Source organism: Miniopterus schreibersii (genome assembly GCF_964146895.1).
Source record: "Miniopterus schreibersii genome assembly, chromosome: 1".
NCBI classification, from domain to species: Eukaryota; Metazoa; Chordata; class Mammalia; order Chiroptera; family Miniopteridae; genus Miniopterus; species Miniopterus schreibersii.
Genome location: NC_138101.1, coordinates 72235834 through 72252392, shown reverse-complemented (window position 1 = coordinate 72252392; position 16559 = coordinate 72235834). Strand labels below are relative to the sequence as shown.

Sequence of the window (16559 nt, the reverse complement as noted above, 5' to 3'; positions counted from 1 at the left end):
AGATCACTAAAAATAAAATGTTAATACTTGTATTTACAAATTAAACACTAATGTAAAGTCAGATTTACAAGATTAAGTGTAAAAAAATTCAAATTTTATGAAACCTTGCATGCATAGAGAAAAGTGGAGAGACTAGAATACTGATTTCTCATACACTTATCACATGGCTATCTTCTTTACCAACATAATTTAAAGGAAATTACAGACATGAGGGTTTACCCCCAATATGTGGATTTATTACCCTAAAATAAAAGGATATTTTCTTATATAAGATACCATTTTCAGAGTTAAGAAAATAAAAGACTTGCTTAAAGGCCCCTACCACATACCTCAAATTCACACTTTACAGTTGTCTCCCAAATTTGTGGTCTAAGCGAGGCCCACAAATAGCCTTTTATCAGCGTGTCTCTTAAGTGCCCTTTTGTGTACAGTTGTGTCCCCCCCCCTTTTCATTGAAATCGAAGAAAGTAGGTATGTTTTCTCACCTTCTGGTACATCTCATTGCCTCTCTATGACATTGGTGTATGTGTTCTTGTGTTTGCTGAGAGCTAGACTTGGCTCCAAAGACTAGGTTCACCTTCATAGGTGATGCCTGTATACCTGCTGCATCCAGATGTCTTGGACCTGCTTACTGCAGTGAGATGATGCAGCTGGTTTGTGGGTTCCAGGATGACAGTAAAGCTGTTTCCTAACAGACCAAGCCATGTGCTGGGTTGGTTACCAGGCACCTTGTGGACATTGTGTCCCTCATCAGCGTATTCATAGTTCTCATATTCATTGATGATTATTGCCTGGAGCAATTCCTTAAGTAGTGTTAGCAAAGTTTTCTAAAGAATTCTGTTACATGTATTAGTTGGGCTCTTCTGTAAAGAAGAGCTTTCCCCATTCACAGGCTGTGGGTTATCCTGAGGATAGGATTCTGATGGGAAAGGCAGGGTGCTTGTTTCCCTTGGCTGTCCAGTTTTGGGAGAGAGATGGTGGCAGTTCCTCCTCCAATGAAGATATGCTTTTTAGCCTTGTTTGGTTTGTTTTATTTTTTAATATTATTATGACCTCATACACATTTTTATGTATGTATCTGAGGTGTGAGATCAAATGGATTTATTTTTAATGTTTTTATTAACTTCAGAGACAGGAAGGGAGAGGGAGAGGGAGAGAGAGATAGAAACATCAATGATGAGAGAGTCATTAATCAGCTGCCTCTTGCATGCTCCCTATTGGGGATCGAGCCTGCAAACAGGGCATGTGCCCTGACTGGGAATCAAACCGTGACCTCCTGGTTCATAGATCGACGCTCAACCACTAAGCCAAGGTAGCTGGGCTCAAATGGGTTTTTTAATTTACATTTTTTTATGCTTACATGGTCCCAACTATGGCCCAAGGGAGCTCCATCAAGCTTATCTTGTCTTTCTGACAGTTTTTAGTGTTTTGTAACTTCTTTGTTTTCTGTCCCTCCACCCAAAACCCAGACTCATCCTGCTCCAGGTGTGCAGGTAGTCATTTCCCAAGGTATCCTGTGACTCATGGGAACAGGCATTTATAGACCAGTGTGTGCACATCACAGGGTGCTCACCGCTACTGGTTATCACTTTCTGTTTGTTTTTTTTTTAAAAATATATCTTTATTGATTTCAGAGAGAGGAAAGGAGAGGGAGAGAGAGACAGAAACATCAACGATGACAGAGTCATTGATTGAGCCCACAACCTGGGCATGTGCCCTGACCGGGACTCGAACCCCAATCACCTAGATCCTAGGTCAATGCTCAACCGCTGAGCCACACCCAGCCGTGCAGTTATCACTTTCTGAACCTTTGAGGAAATTTTTTAAAGATCTCTAAGATACTCATTCCCAAAGTTTTAACCATAGTCTAGACAATGTAATATTAAGAATATCAACTCTGTCATTGTAACCTTTTCCTTCTGGCTGAATAAATGTATGGGTTTCAAAACGTGTGTAACCTGAAATTTGTAGCCTAAAATTGATCTTTGTGAAATTCTTTATCTTTCTGTCTTAGATGGATTATTGTGTTAATGTAGCCAGGGTCATAAAGTATTTTAACATAAAACTTATTTGGTTTTTGTATCACCTTTATAGTAGATTTAAAATAAAGAGCAGTTATTGCCAAACTTAATTTAATTAATTCATCCTGTACAACTTGTGTTTTGTTTGAACCAATTATCTTATAAAAAGAGCAGAAGCCTCTGGTGTTTATAGTTAAACTAAGTGAAAAATAAGAGTATTTCTCTGTAAAGTTCATTTCTGCTTGAAAGCTGGCTTGTTATTGGCTGCTATATATATATATGTGCATACCCTCTGCTTCATACAACAAAGCCATCTGTGTTGATTTCTGATCTTTTAAACTAAAATAGACTAATATATTCTTTCAAATTTTTAGGTTCTTCACTTACGGCAATTTTCCGCTAGAACAGCATCTGAAACAAATTCATGAAGAGGCTCTGAGTAAATTTCAGAAAATTGAGCCAAGCACTGCAGTGCCAGCTCAGAAGCCTTGGGATAAACCGGTGAGTGCCCATCCAGGGGATAATCAGTGTTTTACCAACCGGTTAGTATATGGAGACCAAGACTGCAACCTTGTGTTAATAGGATTTAAAAGGTGGTTGTGAGCTTTGCTGTGCATGTAAGATCTTATCAAGCCTAAAGATGGTTACAGTAAAACCTTGATATAAAGGAGTAATTCAGGTGCGGGGGTGTCCTTTAAAGCCGAAAGTTCATTATTTAATAAGTTCGGTTTCCCGAATACATATGTTAAAAATTGACAAATTAGTTAGTTTACCTGTTTTTACTTATGTAGACACATTTGTGTAATTAAAATCAAGTACGGATAAAAAGTTTAACTTTACAAAAAAGTTTTCTCTGTGTATTACTTAATTTTAAATTTATACTGAATAGGTCTAGTAAATGCGGGCATTCGCCAGTCACCTCAAGTAAACAAATGCACATGGCTGGGGCACAGCTTAGCTCAGAACATTGGCTGGCACTAGTTAGAACTGCCGCAGAAAGTCATGCCACACACTCGGTTCCGTGTGATCACGTGCTAATTATTCGCCAAAAATTGTTTGTGAGTGGTGACTCTTGAATTTAAATATGTAGACTATAGTTGTAGATATGTAATATTTATTTATGTCAGTGAAATTATTGCAGTGTTTTTTTCTAAGGTATGGCCTATTGGCTAAGATTTGAAAAAACAACAACAGTGAATTAATAACAAAAACAATAACCAGTTAATTAAATTCTAAGCAAATCTTGGTTAAAAGCATTTTAAAATTAACAGGGTGTTATTTTTCACATATGACATGTGGAACTGTAATTTTGTCCTTTACATCTGAAGTCTGTTAACTGGAGGTCTGCAAAATCAAGGGTTTACTGTATTTGTTTTAAAAGGAAGTTAATTCAGTGAAAAGAATCTCTTGGACCATTTTAGTCATCTAGATAATCTATCCTAGTTTAAACCCGTTCATTCATACACTGTGCCTTCACACATTGCATGGTTTTACAGAGGGAATTTCAGATCACCTGTGCCCCGGACTCAATGGCCACAAGTTCCTCTAAACAAACAACCGTCAGTGTCAGCTTCCTTTTACCAGAGTAAGTATCCATGTGAGAGTGGGATAAATGCAGGTGAGCAGGGTCAGAGTGAGTTCTCCAGTCAGGTATGAATGGGTGGGTGGTTAGGATTCCAGGTTACAGCAGGTCTTGGATGTCAGCGGAGTTTCTAACACCTGGGATGGTTTGAGGGGAAATCGCTTTGAGTAGCCATTCAGAAGAAAAGTAACTTCCTCACTGCATTATAAGCTCACTTCTTGAGAAAAAACTGGCTCAGAACAGCAGTTATTACCACTGGAGTCACAGGTGACTGAGTATGAGAAGAGCACTGTGAACACTGCCTCAGAAAAATATGTAGCACACACAATTTCATCGTTGTAGAGGCCAAGACACACGAAGGGTGTGTGGGCAGGAAGGAACCCTGTCTCGCTCCATCCATCAGGGTTGTCTGCCCTCAAGCTGCACAGCTGACTGAGTTGCCCCATCTCTTCAGTGTTTCTTGTCTGCTGTTTATTGTGATGCTGCGATTAGAACAGAAGTCATATCAGTCGAAGTGCTTGGCACACATTCCTGCAATAGCATTTGATATGTAGCTAAACTGACTCTATGGTTTGGGACTCACAAAAAAGTGCCAGTATACAAGAGCTTTCCAAGTGAAAAAAAATAGTTACTCTCTTGCTGATACAACTATTAAAATAGGGGTTGAAATGCAAGAATTTCTAATAGAACTTCAGCTTCTTTGGAAATAGTGTCAGTGTAGTAGTGATTTTAATGATTTTGAAAACATCTGTAAGAGACAATAGTTTCCTCTTTTTTTCTCACCCCTCCCTCTGGCCCCCCTTGAATTGAAGCATCACTGACACATTTGAAGCCTTCACGTTAAACCTTCTGTCTTCACTCTTGATCAGTGGGCCCAACTCTCCCTTCTACAAAGCCTTAATTGAGTCTGGACTCGGCACAGACTTTTCTCCTGATGCTGGGTAAGTTTTATTGTCAGATCACATCCATAGTTTGCAGTTGGGGGCAGTTACAACATTTGACAATGTCTGGACACATTTTTGTTCGTATCAACTGGAGAGGGAGGGAGGGTTACTATCATCTGGTGGGTGGGCCAGGGAGCTAGGATGCTTCAAATCCCATAGTCAGAGGATGGCCCCTTCCTGCCCCAGCACAGAACTGTGCTCTAGAGTATGGTATCTGTACAGGTTAACTTATGTCCCCTGCAGGGGGTACCTAGAAAAAGCCAGCTTTTTTAAGATCACAGAATGGCATACTGCTATCTGTTTTGAAAGTCAGGTCATTAAATACTGTTTGAAGCCTTAAGGTTTTATAAAACTGAGCAGTGCTCTATTTTTAGATTTATTTTGCCACAACTCTGAAGTTTAAGTTGTAGTGATGTTTAGAAATGTTCAAAAGATGTGGTGTCACTGTGACCAGTTATGTCTGAGAAGCAAGTATGTGAGGATACTGATTTCATTGGCTTTGTCCTGGAGGACTTGGTATTTTAATGTTCTTAGTTCTGTTCTGTAGCATATTGATCTTTAAATGAAGCACATGGTAAGTGACTGAAGGAAGCCATAGGTACTAATGAATCATCAACTTTCCTATTCTAGATACAATGGCTACACAAGAGAGGCCTACTTCAGTGTGGGCCTTCAGGGGATCGCTGAGAAGGACATTCAGACAGTCCGAGATATAATCGACAGGACAATTGATGACGTCATCACGTACGTAAGGCCCTCTGCACCAATCCACTAACATCCTTGGTTCCTGAATACTTTACAGCAAGGGGCCAGGCCTTCTGCATTGTTGGGCCATCTCTACATAATAAAACATGTATTTCTTCACATTTAGTTGCTTAAATATTATCTCTGCTCCCTTGTTGCAGAAACATTTATTTTAGTACTTCAGTCCTTTTTATTACTAAATAATATTCCATGTGTGAATATACCACATTGTTTATCCATTCATCACTTGATATTTGGGTTGTTTCCACTATTTTTGGAGGCTAGGATGAATAATGCTGCTATGAACATTTATGTACAAGATTTTGTGTGAAGAGATTCTCTTTTCTCTTGGCTAGATAACCCAGAGTGGAATTTCTGGGTCAATTGGTACTTCTGTGTTTAATTTTTTGAGGAACTTTTTAATCAAATTGTTTTGCAGAGTGGCTGCACCATGTTAAACTCCACCCAAAATATGTGAGAGCTCCAAATTGTCTAATCTTGAGGACAATCAGATCCTCAGATCTTCTAATCTTCTGGTTTATGATGATTATAGCCATCCTGGTGAATTTGAAGTAGTCTTGATTTGCATTTCCCTAATGATTAGTGATGTTGAGCATCTTTTCTTGTGCTTACTGGCCACTGTGTATGTTCTTTGGAATAATGTGTATTCAAATTATTGACCCATTTTTTAATTGGGTTATGTTTTTTTCCTATGGTTGTAAAAGTTATTTAAATATTCTTGATTCAAGGTCCTTATCAGATAACATGGTTTGCGAATATTTTCTCCCATTATATGGCTTATCTTTTTGCTTTCTTGATTGTGTCCTTTGAAGTACAAAAGGTTTTACTTTTGATGTCCAATTTACCTATTTTTTTCTTTAGTGACTTGTGTTTTTGGTATCACAACCATTGCCTAACACAAGGTTATGAAAAATTACTCCTTTGTTTTCTTAGAATTTCTAAGTACCTTTTTGAAAAATAAAATTTATTGGGGTGATATTGGTTAATAGCATTAGGTAAGTTTCAACTGCACAATTCTATAATACATCACCTGTATATTGCATTGTGTGCTCACCACCCAAAGTCTAGTCTCCTCCCAACACCATATAGTTGACCCCCTTTACCCTGTTCATGCTCCCCCCACTCACTTTCCCTTTTGGTAACCGCCACACTGTTACCTGTGTCTGTGAGTTTGTTCCTTTGTTGCTTTCGAGTGAAATCATATGGTTCTTGTTTTTTTCCTTCTGAATTATTTTGCTTAGCCGTGATATTCTCATGATCCATCCATGTCGCAAATGGCAGTATTTTTTTTTTTCTTATGGTTGAATAACATTTCTTTGTACCACATCTTCTTTATCCAGTCATCTGTGGAAGGACACTGGTTGTTCCCATGTCTTGGCTGTTGTGAATAATGCTGGAGTGAGCATAGGGGTACATATATCCTTATGAATAAATGTTTTCAGATTTCTCGGGTAGATACCCAGAAGGATTACTCATATAGTAGCTCTATTCTTAAATTTTTGAACAAACTCCAAACTCTTTTCCTTGTGGCTATACCAGTTTACATTTCTTACAACAGTACACAAGGGTTCCCTTTTCTCCACATCTTCTCTAATGCTTGTTATTTCTTGTCTTAATTGATCATAGCCTGTCTGACAGGTATGAGGTGGTATCTCATTGTGGTTTTGATTTGTATTTCCATTATAGCTAGTGAAGTTGAGCATCTTTTCATGTATCTGTTGGCTATTTATATGTCGTCTTGGGTCTGATCAGGTCCTTCTGCCCATTTTTTAATTGGATTGACTTTTTTTGTGTGTGGAGCTGCATGAGTTCTTTATATATTTTGGATATTAGCCATTTATTGAAGGTATTGTTTGCAAATATCTTTTCCCATTTGATTGGTTGCCTTTTTGATTTGTTGATGGTTTCTTACTACACAGAAGCTTTTTAGTTTGATGTAGTCCCATTCATTTATTTTTGCCTTTACTTCCCTTGCCTTGGGCTCCAGTTCATTAAATTCTCTTTTAGACCAAGGTCCATAAGTTTAGTAGCTATGTATTCTTCTATGTATTTTATTGTTTCAGGTCTTAAATTTAAGTCTTTAATCCACGTTGAGTTACTTTTTGTGTACAGTGTCAGACAGCAGTCTAGTTTTATTCTTTTGTATGTGGCTGTCCAGTTTTCCCAGCACCATTTATCAAAGAGGCTTTTCTTTCTCCATTATGTGTTTTTGGCTCCTTTGTCAAAAATTAGTTGCCCATATACTTGTGAGTTTATTTCTGGGCGCTCAGTTCTGTTCCATTGGGCTGTAAGTCTGTTTTTCAGCCTATCACATACTGTTTTGATTATTGCAGCTTTGTATTAAAAAACATTTCTTCTCAACATCTCCGTTTTTAATATTTCTTTAGGAATGGTTTTGAAGATGATCGAATTGAAGCTTTACTTCATAAAATTGAAATACAAATGAAGCATCAGTCTGTGAGCTTTGGACTCGCCCTGACGTCTGTGTGTAATTTCTTAGTCATCTCCTTTTTCCCTCCTTTTCTCTTTTTGTTGCTTTTGGATTTAGTGTTTCTTGAAAATAGCATGGAGATTGCTATTTATAGCAACTTTCATTTGAACCTTGAATGTTACACTGTTTTGCATCTGATGAAAATTTACTTCTAATTTAGTTTTATAATATTTTGTTTGTTTTTTACTAGATTACTTAATTGACTTTTTTGTATCTTGTGTTTGTATACATAAAACTGATTTACACAGACCACTTTAAAGTAATTTATGGTAACTATTGATCTGTTGGTAATTATATTTTCTAAAAGTAATTTTTCAACCTGTGCTTTTTAAATTTTATTAGGAACAAAGGTTTAAAATGAGTTTTTTCGTCTTTTAATCGAAGAATGACTAAATTTTCATTATAATCAGTCATTTGGTATTTTTAAACGTGGACACAGATTTTAATAAAACATCGTGCCTTTGATGTTTTATTACTGAGCTGATGTAGAGTTCATTGTGTAATGTGCTTTGTGGATTTAAAACTCTGCTCCAGTACATAGCTTCCTGCTGGAACCATGATGGGGACCCTGTGGAGCTCCTGAAGCTGGGAAGTCAGGTGGCTCAGTTTAGGCAGTGCCTTAAGGAAAATCCAAAGTTTTTGCAAGAAAAAGTGAAACAGTATTTTAAGGTAAGAAAATTGGAGAATTTAAGTGTATAATTTCGATGTTGAATTTTATAATGAAAGGAACTTTAGGAATATAATCTACATTCTATAAATCAATTTCTGTTAATGAATAGGTGACTAATTTTTTTCTTTTTTTTTAATATGTTTTTATTGATTTCAGAGAGAGGAAGGGAGAGGGAGAAAGAGAGAAACATCATCGATTGGCTGCCTCCTGCATGCCCCATACTGGGAGTCAAGCTCAAAATCCAGGCATGTGCCCTGACTGGAAATCAAACCATGATCTCCTGGATCCTAGGTGGATGCTCAACCGCTGAGCTATGCCTGGCCAGGCTAAATTGTTTTCTATGTTGTCTTCCATTTAGACTGAAGTCAAAAATTTATATTAAGTGTAGACAGTTTCCTTGTACAGCCAAGGTGTGTAAAGAAAATGTTGAGTATTGATACATTTATGGTTGCAACATAATAATAATCACACTAATAGTAGTAACAGCATATATGAATGAAGTAGTTTCTACATAGCAGGTATGATTGGAAGAATTTTATCTGGCTCACATATTTTTTGCAAGACAACCTTCAGGGTAAGTGCTGTCATCCTCACTATTTGAAATGGAACGTGGGACTGAGTACCCAGAGCACACAGGCAGAAAGAGGCTGGTTCAGTATGTCTGGGCTTTAATAACATCTTGTTTTAATTTGGCTTTTTTGTTGTGGTTATTGTTGCAGAATAATCAGCATAAGTTGACTTTATCAATGAAACCAGATGACAAGTATTCTGAGAAACAAGCACAAATGGAAACTGAAAAACTGAAGCAAAAGGTCAGCTCTCTTTCCCTGGAGGACAAGCAGCAGATCTATGACAAAGGTCAGATGCTCAATTTTGTTCCCAGTCATTCATTAGCCTTTGCCCAATCTTGGTGAACTTCTTACTAAGGAAATAGTTGCAGGCAAGTCTTGTTTCAACCAACAGATATATGTTGGGCACCTGTGAAGTTCTGTGTTGGGTGAGATGGGTTCAACCTCAATAGGATGGATGCTAGTCTTGGAAAATTCATCCTGTATTTGGGGAGGAAAGACAGGAGTAGTGGAAATGAGTGAATACACCTTTAGAAGGTGTATTCGTTTCACAAATTTTATAAGTACTTCTATTTATCAGGTGCTGTAACATGCCACCAAAGTGAGTGTTGTGTTATAGTGTGGAGTAAACTGTCCACCCAGTACTGTGGGCGGTGTGGGCTGTGAGATCAGAGGAGGTGGGTCTTGTCTCAGTGATGGGGAAAGGCATGAGCTGTGGTGAAGCCACACTTGGGTCTGGATGGTGCAGGTGCAGCAAAGACAGACAGTTGTAGAATTTCTAACAGCATTAAACATACGCTTACTGTGAAGCCCTGTGGTCCTATTCTTCTTTTCCAAAAAGAAATGAAAGTGTGTGTCCACACAAAACTGGAAACAACTCACAACATGCTATGTCCACAAAATGAAATACTCCTTGGTCATAAAGAGGAACAAAATCTGGATACATCCATTATTGATGAATCTCAAAAGCCTTTGCTAAGGGAAATTAGCCAGGCACAAAGAATACCTCCTGAGTGATTCCCTTTATATGAAACCCTAGAAATGGCGGAAGAACAGTGACAGAAGGCAAGTGAGACCAGAATAGAGATAAGGAATAGCCTACTGGGAGCCAAGAGTACTTCCTGGGGTGGTGGAAATGTTCTGTATCATGATGTGGTGGTTCCATTACTTTATACATTTGTCAAAAGTTACTGAATTATATTTTCAAAATTGTGAATTTCAACATATGTAAATTAAGTATTAATAAAGTCTTATTAAAATATACATATAGTACACACATAAATACAACCCCCCCATTTTGATCAAGCTAAGTTTGAGGTGATTTAATCTAGTAAAGGCAAAATTAGTATCAACATGCAACTTATTATTCTTTATCTCTTAATTCTTTAGACACAACTATTTTAGGTCTTCCCATAAATTTAACATGCTAATTGAATAATAAACACAAACTTTTGTTTTGTGAGTGCCAGTTGATAAGTTCTATCTTTCGTTTTTTTATTTTTTGTTTTTGTTTTTAATCGAGGTATATTTGACATACTAATCTTGGGTGTACAACAAAATTATATATATGTACTTTGATGATCACCACAGTAAATCTCTTTAACATTTGCCACCACACACAGTTTTAGTTTTTTTCTTGTGATGAGAACTTTTCAGCTTTACTCAGTAACTTTAAAATATGCAATATAGTATTATTAACTATAGTTTCCGTGCTATGCATTACATCCCATGGCTTATTTATTTTATAACCAGAAGTTTGTATCTTTGACCCCTTTCACTCATGCACCCCTACCTCTGGCAACCACCAATCTGTTCTGTCTCTATAATCTTGGTTTTCTTTATTTCCTTTGTTTCTGTATTTTTGATACCACATATAACTGAGATCATATGATATTTATTTTTCTCTAACTTTTCATTTAGAATAATGCCCTCAGTTCATTCATGTTGTCAAAAATGCCAGGATTTTTTTTTTAATGGGTGAATGATATTCCATTATGTACATATACCATATTTTCATTAACAACTTTTGAAACTTATTTTTAAAATTTATTTTTTCAATTGCAGTTGACTCTGTTAGTTTCAGGTGTCTAACACAGTGTTCAGACATTTATATACCTTTCAAAGTGATCCCCTGATAAATCTAGTACCTACTGGGCACCATATGCAGTTTATGATAGTATTATTGACCATATTCCCTAGGCTGTACTTTACATCCCAGTGACCATTTTTCTAACTGCCAATTGTACTTCTTAATCCCTTTCACCTTTTTTTTTATCGTCCCTCCCACCTGGTGACTGTCAAAGTTTCTCTGTATCTATGAGTTTGTTTCTATTTTATTTCTTCATTTATTTTGCTTTTTTAGATCCACATATAGGTAAAATATGGTATTTGTCTTTCTGTGACTTATTTCACTTAGCATAATTTCCTTTAGTCCCATCCATGTCACATATGGCACATTTCATTTTTTTATGGCCGAGTAACATTCCTATTGTATATATTTCCCACATCTTTATCATTTTGTCCATGGATGGACACTTAGGTTGCTTTCATGTCTTGGCTGTTGTAAATAATGCTTCAATGAACATAGGGGTACATATATCTTTTCAAATTAGTGTTTTTATTTTCTTCAAATGAATATCCAGAAGAGGGATTGCTAGATCATATGATAATTCTGTTTTTAATTTTTTGAGGAACCTCTATACTGTTTTCCATAGCAGCTGCACCAATTTATAGTCCCACAAACAGTGCAAGAGACTTCCTCACCAGCACTGATTATTTTCTAGGGGTTTTATTATTGTAGCCATCCTAATGGATATAATGCAGTATCTCATTGTGGTTTTGATGTGTAATTCCCTGATGATTAGTGATCTTGGGCATCTTTTCATGTTTCTGTTGGCCATCTGTATGTCCTGTTTAGAAAAATGTCTGTTCAACTCCTCTGCCCATTTTTTAATTGGATTGGTTTTTGCTACTGAGTTTATGAATTCTTTATCTATTTTGGATGTAAAACTGTCAACAGATATATGATTGCAAATACTTTCTTCCATTCCATTGGTTGCTTTTTCATTTAGTAATGTAATGGTTTCTTTTGCTGTGCATGAGATTCTTTTTTGAGTCCCACCCATCTTCCATTTTTTTGTGTTTGGTTTTTGTTGCTATTGCTGTAGATTTTTTAAAACTAAATTTATTGTGATAACATTGGGTTCATAACATTATATAAATTTCAGGTGTACACCGTTATAATTCCACATCCATGTATTCTATTTGTGCTCACCACCAAATGTCTAGTTTCTATTTGTTACAATATATTTGACCCTTTACCCACTTGGTCTTCTCCCCACCCCCTTCCCCCTGGTAACCACCATTCCCTCCTCTGTGTCTTTGACTGTCTTTTGGGTTTTTTTGTTAGTTTGTTGCCTTCTTGTTTTATATACCACGTATGAGTGAAATCATATGTGTGTTTTTTTTCTCTGACTTATTTCCCTTAGCATAGTACTCTCCAGATAAACCCATGCAGTCACAGATGGCAGTTAAATTGGTGAAGCTACCATGGAAACAGCATGGAGGTTCCTTAAAAGATTAAGAATAGATCTATCATGTCATCCAGCAGTTTGTCTTCTGGGTATTTTCCTAAAGAAAATGAAAACACTAATTCATAAAGACATATGCACCCCTATATTGACTGCAGCATTATTTATAATAACCAAGATATGGAAACAACCATCTTCCATTTTTACTTAGGGCCATTTGTACAGGAGATAATTCCATGCCTAAGTGAAAGAACAGATACTCCCTGAGTGGTCAGATTCCTGGTCTGGCCCTGGAGATGTGTGTTAAGAAAATAGTTACTCCAGTCCACACCCATGTGTGAATGAGTGGGGCCCCTATTACAAATGTGTGCTTTTATTTTATAGATCACTGCAGAGCTTGTTAAGTAGGACACAGTGCTAGTGCACTTAGTGATTATTTCAGCTCAGTAAGTCTTACGTATGTACTTTAGGTGAGGAATCAGAGTTCATTCTAAAGATAAGCACCAAAGGAAATTGGGAATGGGAAATTATCTAATTAAAAACTCTAACTAACCTTCCATTTTGAGGTAATGTAACATATTAAGTACTGTGAAGGCCGTAGCCCCTGCCATTGGGAGGGGCTTCACCTGGGAAAGAAAAAGATGATGCCAGAGGTGTCTGTGCATTCAGAAAGGAGCAGGGTGTTTCATGGGATGGAGGAGATGCCCTTGAACTCTTGCCAGGACTGGACAGGCAAAGAGGCAAAACACCTCCAGGCTAAATGCACAGAATTAGATAGCGTCTGAGGGGCAAGGTGTCGGGTGACTTGGTTGATTGGGGTGGGGGTGGCGAACCAGGTAAGGAGGGCCTTGGACATCCAAGAGGTTGGAGTGAAAGGTGCATGGAGCCTCATCCTCCTTGTGTCATGGGATGAGCTGGGGATGGGGCTGCGGAGGGGAGGTGGGTCAGCCTGTGCTGGTCCTGGGGCCCAGCCCTGGCAGAGCCTGTAACATGCTACCCAGAAACCCACCTCTTGTCAGCTTTGTGGTCACTGGCTCTCGGGGAACTTCAGGGAGGAGGACCTGGAGGGCAGGGCTGCTCTGCAGACTGTAGGGGATCAGTTGTCTTTGACATGATGCAGTTGTGCGTTTGACACGACTTGAGATTGTGCTGTCTGTTCACTCGTGCACTACTCAGTTGTCCTCAGTCACACATGGAGCCGTTTGGATCCCTCCTCTGACAGTCAGTTGGTTCTGTGCAGACTCTGGGAAAGAGGAGCCTCTCCCCTCCAGTCAGATCAGCGGAAGGCAGGCCCAGAGCATATGTTTTTAGGCATGTTTATAATTTGAGCAGTGTATGTGATTAGAAGAGCTTTTTGCTAGGGTTAGTGAACTTGAAATAAGAATAAATTATAAACGTTTCTAAATTTCAATTCAAGAAATAGTTTGAAAGCTCTTAAAAATGAGTTATATCTATCTAGTATAAAACCTGGGGGGTGGGAACCTTGCATGAGCTAAGTCCTGCCCCAATCAGCCCAGTTGTTCTTTAGATCAGCGATTTTCAACCATTGCGCCACAAGAATTTTTAACACCTTTTGGTTATTATCCTCCTAATGTTCATACACCCCCACCCCCTTTTTTCCTAGGTTTAGAATTACAGACTCAACAAAGCAAAGCTCAGGATGCCTCCTGTCTGCCGGCACTGAAGGTTTCAGACATTGAGCCCAGAATTCCGTTCACTGAGCTGGCGGTGGCCCTGGCAGGTCAGTGTGAGCTCTGCCAGGCATGGTGCCTGGGCCCATGGCTGAAGTCGCAGGAGTAGAATTGGGTTTGCTCGTTTGCTATAAACCTTGGGAGCACCCCTATGACTTTGTAGTCCTGTTCTTGATGTTTCCTTAGCTGGTGTTGCCACTCGGTGACAACAGACGTCTCTACTCAGGAGGGGCCTATCCTTTCCTCCCCTTGGTTATGGCCTGGCTCTGTGACCCACGCTTCTAAAGTCAGGACAGTCTGATGCTGCAACTGCATTAGATGCAGCTCTTAATGGACACAGGCACCCTTTGTGCCCCTGTTACCCATGTTCTCCAGCCCAGCCAGTAGTCTAGGTGAGGTGACAGTATGTGGAGGGACCGGAAATGCCACACAGTGCCTTGTACCGAGGTGTGGAGAACCAAAGGGAGTTGCAGGCCCCTGGCATCTCACATTTCATCCTGGAGTTTCCTTCCTGGACTGTCTTCTGGTTGGAAGCACAGAGGCCTCCAGAACAATGTCTCCTGTCAGGGTGGATCTTCAGTTTCCACATGGTGTGACTTGACTTCACTGCTCTGTCCTGAGGGAATTTTGACGGCAGCCTTGCACTTTGACTCATCTCCTCCAGTGTAGGAGTGTAGAGTGTATTTGAGTATCACATTGGCTTCTGTGAAGCATCTGTCACTTGTCTTTTGTTTGTAACGAGCCTGTTTTGTTTACCATGTCTGAGTTTTTTGTGTGCATACGTGTGAACACACAAAGGAGATCTGTCTTCTGGAAAGCGGGTTAGCATCCCACTATCTTCTGTCCCCCCAGTTTGTGTTTATGAGTGAAGGTCATCAAGTGATTATTACAGAATCAGTGGGGACAAGTCAGTTATCAGTGAGTGCCTTGGTTCCTCTGCTGGCTCAGGGCACTGTGCTAGGGATGTAAAATAGAACACATACATCCCCCTGGGGGACTTGGGACTGAGGAAGCTGGGCTTCACAGCTTCCTCACCACTGAGGATGGACTTGTTAGGGAGGATGAGTGGCATTTGGGCTGGGTGAAGAGTGGGGTCAGTGTTGGAGGAATAATAGAATCTACTCTGAGTAGATTCTGAGTAGAAGGGGAGGTATACAGAGGCCAGCAGGGACCAGCCTGAATGCCAGGGCAGTTTTAGAACCTGAAGCACACTGTTTCTCTCACCTGATTCTTCAAAAGCAAGGAGTACTTTAGTATTGAAGATGGTTTAAATTTTACCTTAAAAGTACAATAGGGAAATTTGTCTAAATTACAGCAAACGAATAGTGTTTCTTTGCCAGTATAAATTTTAAACACCCCCCCCCCTTAAAAAACACTACCATTTAAAAAATATTAAACACTGACTGCATGATTAAAATTGTACTGGTAAAAATTTGAAAGTTAAGCACCTCTGTTTCTCCAGCTGGAGACGTCCCCGTGCAGTACTGTGCCCAGCCCACCAATGGCGTGGTCTACTTCAGAGCGTTCTCCAGCCTGAACACCCTTCCCGAGGAGCTGCGGCCCTACGTGCCACTCTTCTGCAGTGTCCTCACTAAGTAAGACACATTTGTACAACTCAGCATGCGCTTGTATGCTTTATTGGTGGATATTCTCTGTGTGTTTATTGTGTTTTAATGCATTCAGAATCGCTTTCCAGTGACTCATTTGTTTTCAAAATCCATAGATTGTTACAGTGTATAAAGGGTATTATATGTGTTGAGATTTTACTTATGAAAATTATATTTTCTTACTAAAATATAGTACATTAAATATTTATAAACCCTGAGTATAATATGTACAAAATACCCCAGCTGCGAAGCTCTTTAATATTGTGAAAAGAATGATGGTTTTTGTATGAGAAAATGTAAGTAATTAAGTCTAACATGTGGGCCTTGGGTGGCCTTGAGAGGCTACATCGTGTGCCCTTGTCTGCTGCGCTGGTTTTGTGATTCTGTCATCCTGGGTGAGCAGATTCAAGAGTACAGGTGGGGCACAGCACTGCTGTGATTCTCTGTCCTGTGCCCCTGTTCCTCTGCTGGGTTTTGGAGGCTGAGGATGACAGGCTGAGTGTGAGGTAGTTGAGCTGTCAGCTGGGTCCCCTTCCTGTGTTCCCAGAACATAGAGACTTCGAAGAGAAATCACCTCAGCAAACCGTCTGGGCCCCCATATCCGATAGGTGCAGGAGCTAGTTGCACTGAACCGCCCACCCTGCTGAGTGTCAGATCACATGGGAAATGCCTTTGACCTTGCAGTGTTC

At 39.1% G+C, this 16559-nt stretch overlaps 1 protein-coding gene across 3 annotated transcripts in view; it reads left to right on the top strand.

The window, feature by feature from the left end:
• Positions 1 to 16559, top strand: part of PITRM1 (pitrilysin metallopeptidase 1) — a 34931-nt gene that overhangs the window by 10222 nt on the left and 8150 nt on the right. For all 3 annotated transcript variants that reach the window (XM_081143341.1, XM_081143342.1, XM_081143340.1), the window contains exons 8-16: positions 2396 to 2522; positions 3518 to 3606; positions 4416 to 4544; positions 5178 to 5291; positions 7700 to 7796; positions 8338 to 8472; positions 9193 to 9331; positions 14197 to 14313; positions 15726 to 15858. In XM_081143341.1, coding sequence (XP_080999467.1) covers positions 2396 to 2522; positions 3518 to 3606; positions 4416 to 4544; positions 5178 to 5291; positions 7700 to 7796; positions 8338 to 8472; positions 9193 to 9331; positions 14197 to 14313; positions 15726 to 15858 — 1080 coding nt within the window. The remainder of the gene's footprint in view (positions 1 to 2395; positions 2523 to 3517; positions 3607 to 4415; positions 4545 to 5177; positions 5292 to 7699; positions 7797 to 8337; positions 8473 to 9192; positions 9332 to 14196; positions 14314 to 15725; positions 15859 to 16559) is intronic.